The sequence below is a fragment of the Arachis hypogaea genome, chromosome 16 (assembly GCF_003086295.3).
Source record: "Arachis hypogaea cultivar Tifrunner chromosome 16, arahy.Tifrunner.gnm2.J5K5, whole genome shotgun sequence".
NCBI lineage: Eukaryota > Viridiplantae > Streptophyta > Magnoliopsida > Fabales > Fabaceae > Arachis > Arachis hypogaea.
In genome coordinates this window covers 39,220,518-39,229,836 of record NC_092051.1, presented here as the reverse complement: position 1 = coordinate 39,229,836, position 9,319 = coordinate 39,220,518, and the positions used below count along the sequence as shown (strand labels likewise).

Here is a 9,319-nt window from a genome sequence, read left to right as displayed (position 1 = left end):
AACACATATACACCGAAAATTTTTAAATAATGCACTCAAATATTTTCGTGTTACATCCCAATATCTTTATGTTACACCCAAATTTGCTGCAAATACAGAAAAATATTTTCCTCTAATGCTGCATTTTTTTCTTCTTTTTTTTTTTTCTTATTTCTTTCTTTTTTAGTTGAATGAATGTAAGTTTATCATCTTTCAAGTAATTTTGTACCATTATGTATTTCTTCTTCATCTTTGTTTGATTTTTTTATTCTTATTAAGAGAGTATAACAAGAAAAAACTTAAGAAGATAAAAAAAAAAGATGATGATTGAAAAAGAAGAAGAAGCAGCAGAAGATGAGGATGAGGAAAAAGAAAAATTTTGAATTATGTAGAACTTATAAGCACACATACACTGAAAATTCTTAAACAATACACTCAAATATCATCATGTTACACCCAAATATTTTTGTGTAACAACCAAATTTGTTGCAAATACAGAAAAATATTTTCTTTAATGCAGAAATTTTACATTACATTCAATTCAAACCATCAATGATGAACAACAATTTTCACAAATAAAAATATTATTCACCTACAGAATCATAAACTACTAACGAAAATATTAACTAGAATCGAACTACACCTCAGCCACTTGATTGGATTCAAAACAATAATCAATTTCGTTCTGGTTCAATTGATAATTTGAACTTGAATTATTAATTATTTTCAACAACGAGATAACTGATGATGGAGGAGAAAGAGAAAAAGGAAGGAAGAGAAGAAATTTCAATAAAAAAAAGAAAGAGGAAGAAGAGGAGGAGGAGGTGGTGGTGTTAGTGACGACGATAACAAAGTGCAAGAAAGAAAAAGAAAAAGAAGGTGCGGACAAAGAAAAACTTGTATCATGAATATAAATAATTCGTATAAATTTATATTAAAAAATAACTTATATATAAAAAATAATACTAAATTTTTTATTCTTCCAATTTTATTGCATCAACCAAATAGAGAAAAATCTATTTTCCTTTTTTTTTTTCCTTCTTCCATCCATTTTTATTGACCTGCTTAAACAATTAAAAAAAGGTCCCAAGTCAGAGTCAAACAAATGAACAATTGAGGCAACTCTAGAATGTTCTACAGTGCTCACTCTTAATACCTAAATTACCCTTCATCGATCGCCACAGTTTTGTTTCCAATCCTTGGTCACATTCCAGAACCCTCCAGAATCCTCTTTCCCAGATCTATATAACTTCCCTCTAATCTCTGGTCTCATCATCCCAATTCGAAAATCACTAATAATTCTCCTCGCATTTCCAAACTTCTCGGGCGTTCTCAAGAAATAAAAATCCCTCTCTAATTCGATTCCCGAATACTTCGTGTTTCATCTCAAGAAACTATCATGCAGATCTTCGTGAAAACCCTAACAGGGAAGACGATTACCTTGGAGGTGGAGTCCTCCGATACCATTGACAATGTGAAGGCTAAGATCCAAGACAAGGAAGGCATCCCGCCGGACCAGCAGCGTCTCATCTTCGCCGGAAAGCAGCTCGAAGACGGTCGCACCCTTGCCGACTATAATATCCAGAAGGAGTCCACGCTCCACCTCGTCCTCCGCCTCCGCGGCGGCATGCAGATTTTCGTCAAAACCCTAACCGGAAAGACGATCACTCTGGAGGTTGAATCCTCCGACACAATCGACAACGTGAAGGCCAAGATTCAAGACAAAGAAGGCATTCCTCCCGATCAGCAGCGACTCATCTTCGCAGGGAAACAGCTAGAGGATGGTCGCACCCTCGCCGATTACAACATTCAAAAGGAGTCCACGCTCCACCTTGTTCTCCGTCTTCGCGGCGGCATGCAGATCTTTGTGAAAACCCTAACGGGAAAGACCATAACTCTCGAGGTTGAATCTTCGGACACAATAGACAACGTGAAGGCCAAGATTCAAGATAAAGAAGGAATCCCTCCTGATCAACAGCGACTCATCTTCGCTGGGAAGCAATTAGAGGACGGGAGGACGCTTGCTGATTACAACATACAGAAGGAGTCGACGTTGCATCTTGTTCTTAGGTTGCGTGGAGGGATGCAGATTTTCGTGAAGACTCTAACCGGGAAGACGATAACGTTAGAGGTGGAGAGTTCTGATACTATTGATAACGTGAAGGCAAAGATACAGGACAAAGAGGGGATTCCACCGGACCAGCAGCGTCTAATCTTTGCTGGGAAGCAGCTTGAGGACGGACGCACTCTGGCCGATTACAACATTCAAAAGGAGTCCACCCTCCATCTTGTTCTCAGGCTCCGTGGCGGTGAACTCTGATTGCTGATTGTGCTGGGGTTGTTTTCTTTCTGATGTTCTAGTTATACAATTTGGACTTCTGTTTCTTTTCCTGTGCCTTATTGATTCTTGTGAATCTGTTACGTGTAATTAAGATTGTGCTTTTGTTCTTCTGCTGAAGTATTGATTAATACAGAATAAGATTTACTTTTGCTATTACTTTGTGCTGTGCATCTTACGTCGTTCGATTTATGCATTTATGTATATTGAAGTGCTGATCAACGTGCGTTTGGGTGATTGAAAATTGAATACTTTTGCTGGTGCCCAAGTTTTGATTTGTTTGTTGGTGGTTTTGAAAAATAAATTTCCTTTGTGACTACATCCACTAGGTGCATTTTCATGTGGGAGGTGATGGATTATGTATGGTGGAGAGTGGTTCGAGGGTTTAATGAGCTTTTGTTGATTTTGGTGGTGCATTCGGCTCATTATCCTTCTTGTGTTGCTAGGAACTTGTTGCATCATGAGTTCTTAAAAGAATAGCTTTTGATATCAGGAAAACAAGATCTATTTTGTTTTATCTTTCTTTTCAGGATATTGTTTGATTTGTCTCTTGCGGTACAGTTAGTCTGCCTGAGATCTCATTCCTTAGAAAAGATCACTTAAACATGACCCATCGAATGGCATGGAATAGAAGATTTAACCAAAATTTTCCCAGATGAATGGCATGACATAGATGGTTGTTTTAAGCCTAAACGCCATTAATATACACCATCTCTGTGCTCGTTGTTTAAGACGTTCCCCTTAATAACCGTCGCCTCCTTGTAGAATACTTTGCCCTGTTTAATAAGTACCCCTGCCTTCTGTCCTTGTCAAAACTATATAAGGTGAACAAGGAATAGTAAGTAGAGAATATTAAATTGTCACTACGTGTAAATCACTTGGTAGATAAAGAGAGTTCTATTAGAAGAAGAAACAACATAAACAACGAGGAGGACAGGATAAAATTTTCCTTCAAAGCACATTGGTATTTGGTATTGGTTTATAAGACACATCTAGATATTAATGGACAATTTGAAATTTTATTTTCATCCTCCCATTCATATTTGCACTTAGCTATAACAAAAGTTAGAGTCCTGTTAGGGATGCACTTAGCTATAACAAAAGTTAGAGTCCTGTTAGGGAGGGAGTTAATAGAATATTTGTATAATATTAGGGAGTCAATAAAATATTTGTACAATGAGTATAATGGGTTATGTGAGTTAAAAAATAAACACCATCTATACTATCTAAAATAATTATTCGAAAAAAGATATCACTCATTCCAAAAGTTTTTGCTGATGAAAAAAATATAACACTAATAATTATATCTCTAATATTTTTTTAAACCTCCATTGTGTATATGTACAAATATTCAATTTCTCAAAAAGCTATTGTCCAAAGCGGTAAGAAATTTCTTTTTCTTTTTTATTTTATCAAACTTTAGTCAAGTAACAATTACACATATCCCCAACCGATAATGCAAGTTGAGTAGCTCTCATACAAATACATATAAATCAGCAATAGCATGGGCTTGATTTTGAAGGCAAACAAATATTTTGTTGACGGGAAATGAATTTTATCCTCCAAACTCAGCATGCTCTATCATCAATCTTTGTCCCCACAACAAAATTGCTAACAAGAAGAAAATTCAAAATGAAAAAAAGCGATCAAGAACTTGAAGATGAGGCTGAAGCAGCATAACCGCCAAGGAACCTCTCCACATACTTGCCAAAAATATCAACCTCCAAATTAACTTTCTGCCCAACCTCCTTCAACGGAATAACCACCTTCTGCTGTGTATACGCCACAAGCATGAAACTGAACCACCCTTCTTCATCACAAACCTCCACAACCGTCAAACTCGTGCCATCCACGGCTATGAACCCTTTTGGCACAACGTACCTCAGCACCTCCTTCTCCGCCTTCACCTTAACCCATATCGAATCCCCTTCTGGAACCTTCGATAATATCACCCCCGTGCCGTCCACGTGACCCTGTACCACGTGTCCCCCCATGCGGCTCGTTGGAGTCAACGCCCGCTCCAAATTCACCGCCGACCCGACTTCCAGTTCTGCCAGCGACGTCTTCCTCAGTGTCTCCGGCGACATGCCCACGGTGAAGGTAGACGCGTCAAACTCCGTAACGGTGAGGCAGGTCCCGTTGACCGCGATGCTGTCGCCGAGGCTGATGCCGTCCAGGACGGTCTTGGCATGGATCTTCATGATGAAAGCACTGGTTCCGGCGCCGTCGTGTGTGGCGGCGCCGATTTTCTCGACGGTGCCCATTTCTTCGACAATTCCGGTGAACATGATTGGTGTGGTTGAAGAATGAATGAATTGGATCAGTGGGCGTGTGGAGAATCAAAGCAGACAGATAGATCAGCAGCGGTGGCGGCCGCAGCTGCAGTATAAGGGAGGAGACAACAGCGGCTTAGGGTTCAGAAATAGTGGTGAGGACTGAGGAGGACCTACTTACTAACTTTTTATTTCCCATCTAAAATGTGATAACTCATAACTTGGTCTTTTACTCTCTTATATTTTTGGTGATAGTCTTATTATTTTAGTCTTGTTGGTGCATGATTGGATGCAAGTTGCTAAGAAAGTTAGAATGATAATAAATTTGGCTTTTTTGTTTGTTTGCCCATCGATTAGTATAAATGTGAGTTTGATACTGCTTTTTGAGAGTTGTACTGCATATTACCACAGCTTATAGGCCATAGGGTGATCCGGTGATGGTATGCGGCTGTGCAGAACAGTTGTACTGTTTTTCTGACTTGTGAATGAACAGTTTCAGTTTGATAAAAATCATTGTTGGCATATGGGGGCATTCCGAGAATTGAACTCGGGACCTCTCGCACCCTAAGCGAGAATCATACCACTAGACCAAATGCCCGGTTTGAACAAATTTACGGTTATTTCAATTTCTGACCTGCGTACGGTTTTGGTATATTTGTGGAAAATGTGGATTGCAGCCAAGATTTGTGCTACAATGGAAAGTAGGATATATTTGCCTTTTATTTTCTCTTTAACCAATGTGTGCAATTCAATTGGGATAACTTAGATACCGGTGCATTTACATCCCCCTTTTTTTTATGTGTCTGTGAGACTGATATACAAGTTTAGATTAACACTTTAATTAAGTTTTTTTTTTAAAAATAGTTTAAATAGTAAATGATTATATTAAAAATAATTTATAAATAAATTATTTTATATTTAGATTTTTAGTTCTAAAAATGTTTATTTTATAGAAATATGATAAAAAAGTAGTAGTATTATGAGAGAAGTTATTTTTTTTAATTTTTTTATAAATTTTTAAATAACTTCTTAAAAAACTGTAATTTGATTTTGAAAATTGCATAAAACATTAATACTATTACTTTTCATAAGTTAAAAGTTTAAAAAAAAATTATTTTTGAAGTTTTCTAAACTGATCCATAGTGAGATGTGTCTATTATTTGATTTGTGAGATACAAAAATGAGAAAGATATATTTATACACAAATATATACAAAATATATATATTTTATGTTTCAATAAAATGATGAGACACAAATTTTAAGTAATGAATATGGATTTACACTTTTTTTAGACTATTTTATCCATTTATTTTCTAAAATTTTAAATATATCTTCTTTTTGTTACAAATTCTAACTAGTGATAATCTCTCTTCCTTTATTTCTGTAGTATCAAATAATCTCTTCTTCTCTGATTTTGCAAATTTGAAACTTCTTTATTTGTATGTGTTGTCTGTTTTGTGAAATTCTTTATTATTTTATCATAATCTTTTCCTTCATCTCTACTAGAAAACTCAACTAAAGGTTTGAAATTATATTAATGATAAACTCAATTTTGTGGTTTATCTTGTGTTGAATTTAGAGAATTTTATCAACTTATCTCACATTTATTCAATGAAATAGCATGGTTTTGTGAATTTCTCCTAATTTGTGCTTAAGAGTGAAAACATATTTTTTAGGCTTTAAAATTGCTAAATTTAATTCACTTTAATTCTATTTGATATCTTGATATGTTTGTTAAGTGATTTCAGGTTTAGAAGGCAAAGATTGGGTTGAAGAAATGAAGAAAAAGCATGCAAAATTTGAGAATTCATGAAGAAATGAGATTTTGGTAATCTGCTAGCAGCGCGTGTACGTGGCCCACGCGTGTGCGTGGGAAGGAATCGTCAAGGCGACGCATACGCGTGACCGACGCATACGCGTGATAAGGAAAGTTGCCAGTGACGCGTACGCGTGACCTATGCGTACGCGTGACAAGTGGCACGTGACTTCATTAAAGGCAATACGCTGGGGGCACTTTCTGAGCTGAAGGAGGTCAAAATCCAACTCATTTCTGATGCTTTTGAACCCAATAATTAGAAGGGAATTTGGGGGGGTGGGGGGAGGGAGGAGTAGTCATAGTTTAGTTTTCATCATGTTTTAAGTTAGAATTCTAGAGAGAGAAGCTCTCCCTTCTCTCTAGAATTTAGGGTAGTTTAAGTCAATTTTTCTTAGATTCAACTTGTAATTCTTGTTTTTAGTTCAACTCTCTTTATATTTTATTGTTCTATTGTCTCAATCTTCTTAGTATTCCTTGTTAATTTCCTTATTTTGTCATTTTTACTTTCATGAATCCTTGTTGGATCTTCATTTTCTTTTAATGCAATTTTATGTTTCCATGTCTTTTTATGTTTATCTTAATTACTATTGTTGGTTTCTTGTTTGTGTTAGTTATGGGTCTCATTAATTCATGCATTTTGTGATGTTTATTTTTATTGCAGTCTAGGTGTTTGATAAAATATTTTCACTAGTATTAGAGTAATTTTCTACACTCTTGGCCTAGGCTAAGGGAATTGGGTGACCTTGAGTCATTGGGTCTCATTGAATTGGTGATTTGAGAACCCTTAGAGGTCAATTTGATACCCATTAACACTAGCCTACTACTAAGTCAATTAGTAGCTAGGTTGGGACTTATGGGACTTGATGGGTTGGTCCCTCATAATTGTCAACATATGGTTGTTAGATGATACTTGAACATCTTTCCTATCTTTTTCTAGTGAATTTGCATCTAATTTGTTGAGTTTAATAAAGAATAAATTATCTTTTAGCCAATATGGATGCTACTTTGAGTCTTTTACAATTTTGTTTATTTTAGGTACCATTCGGCGGAATTTGATGGAGTTTCTGCAGCACAAGAATCAAAGGAGATGGCAGCGAGGAGCGACGCATACGCTTGACTGACGCGTACGCGTGATTTGGAGCTTTCCATGGCGACACATGCGCGTACCTGACGCGTCCACGTGACTCGCAGAAAAGACCATCGACGCGTACGCGTGACTGACGCGTACGCGTGACATGTGTCACGTGCATAAAACGAAGAAAAAAACGCTGGGGGTGATTTTTGGGCTGTTTTGATCCAGTTTCCAGTCCAAAAAACACAGATTAAAAGCTGCAGAATGGAGAAAACAAGTAGTCCCCACCCATCAACTGAAGACTTGTTAATTAATTCAAATTTAAATTCAAATATTATTTTTAGAAAAAGATATGATTTTAGTTTTAGATAATAGATTTTAAATTATTAGGATTAGATATAAAAGGGATTCCAACAGTGTGATTCCAACACAACATTATTCCATTCCAATTTATAATCCTTATTTTCTACTCTGAACCATGAGCAACTAATCTTCCATTGTTAAGGTTAGGAGCTTTGTCTATTTGTATGGATTGATTTTATTGCTTTTCCTATTTTAATTCATGTGTGGATTTACAATTTACGAATTGTTTTCACTCTTTATCTATGAATTTGGGTGGAACGGAAGTATGACCCTCTTTCTATTTGAATTCTTGTATAACTTGGAAAAACTTTTTACTTGAACAACAGCTTGAAAACATATTCTCCTAAATTTTAATTATCTGGATTTAACGGGATACGTGACATATAATCCTTTTATTTTTGGGTAATTAGAGTTTTTGTGGCATATAAACTGGAATTTGATCATGTAGCTTCTAATTGAAATTAATTGACCAAGGAATTGGCAGTTAATGAATTTTAGAGAAGACTAGAAAGGTCTAAGGAATTAGGGTCTAGTCACATATAGTTTGCAATAAATTAAATCCTATATGACTAAAATAGTTAGTAAGAAAAGTTAATCCGGAAAAATAGATAACTCTGAACCCTTAACTGCCTTCTCCATATTTTATTCTCAAATTAATCATTTCCCTATCTTCTGTTTAGTGCTCTTTGAATATTCAAACACTCTTTTCTGTTTGTCTAACTAAGCAAATCAAGTAACCATTGTTTCTTAGTCCTTCAATCCTCGTGGGATCGACCCTCACTCACCTGAGGTATTACTTGGTACGACCCGATGCACTTGCCGGTTAGTTTGTGAGTTATAAATACCGCACCAAGTTTTTGGCGCCGTTGCCGGAGATTAACTGTGATTAACAACTATTAGTTGCTTGATTGCTTAGATTAGACGTTTCGATTTTAATTAGTTTTATTTTATTATTATTAATTTTTATTTTTCATTTTTGTTTATTTTCATTCCCGTAAAATTTTTTTTTCTTTGTTCTTTCGTTAACACCCCCTCCCCTGTTTCGTTTTCTTTCTTTTTTTTTATTATTTAATAAATATAAAATATATATATATATATTTACATTACTACTAATAAATTTTATTTTTAGTTTCTGAAATTAAGTTTGGTGTTACCTAGTTAATTTTGTTTTAATTTTTCTATTTAATTTTCTCTTTAAATCTTAGAATTTATTTTATTATTTATTGAGTAGTAAGTATTTTTAATTTATTATTTTACACAGGTTACCTCACTGGGAATTCTCTGCACTCTGACGTAGAGAGTTCCATTTTTTTATTGTCTTCTGTTTGTTTATGCGCAGGAACAGAGACAAAGAACATCTCTTAGACTTTGATCCTGAACCTGAAAGAACTTTCAGGCGACGTTTACAACAAACAAGACTTTACAAGGCTGCAGAGTCCACTATGGATAATAATAATGCTGTTAATGCCAATGTGGC

General features: G+C 35.5%; 2 protein-coding genes and 1 non-coding gene across 3 annotated transcripts; 1 reads left to right on the top strand and 2 right to left on the bottom strand.

The window, feature by feature from the left end:
• Positions 1-1,066: 1,066 nt before the first annotated feature.
• Positions 1,067-2,476, top strand: LOC112759125 (polyubiquitin). Its single transcript, XM_025807949.2, has one exon. The coding sequence runs from the start codon at positions 1,379-1,381 to the stop codon at positions 2,297-2,299; it is 921 nt and encodes a 306-aa protein (XP_025663734.1). The 5' UTR covers positions 1,067-1,378; the 3' UTR covers positions 2,300-2,476.
• Positions 2,477-3,687: 1,211 nt separating this feature from the next.
• On the bottom strand, positions 3,688-5,099 carry LOC112759126 (riboflavin synthase-like). The gene has a single exon (XM_025807950.3). It carries the CDS (start codon positions 4,603-4,605, stop codon positions 3,964-3,966), a length of 642 nt encoding a protein of 213 aa, XP_025663735.1. The 5' UTR covers positions 4,606-5,099; the 3' UTR covers positions 3,688-3,963.
• A 17-nt stretch (positions 5,100-5,116) lies between these two features.
• Positions 5,117-5,188, bottom strand: TRNAP-AGG (transfer RNA proline (anticodon AGG)). The gene has a single exon. It is a non-coding gene; the product is annotated as a tRNA-Pro (tRNA).
• Positions 5,189-9,319: the final 4,131 nt, after the last annotated feature.

Bases quoted from the DNA above. Each gene is read 5' to 3' on its own strand.
- LOC112759126 (XM_025807950.3), bottom strand. From the start codon at position 4,605: ATGTTCACCGGAATTGTCGAAGAAATGGGCACCGTCGAGAAAATCGGC.
- LOC112759125 (XM_025807949.2), top strand. From the start codon at position 1,379: ATGCAGATCTTCGTGAAAACCCTAACAGGGAAGACGATTACCTTGGAG.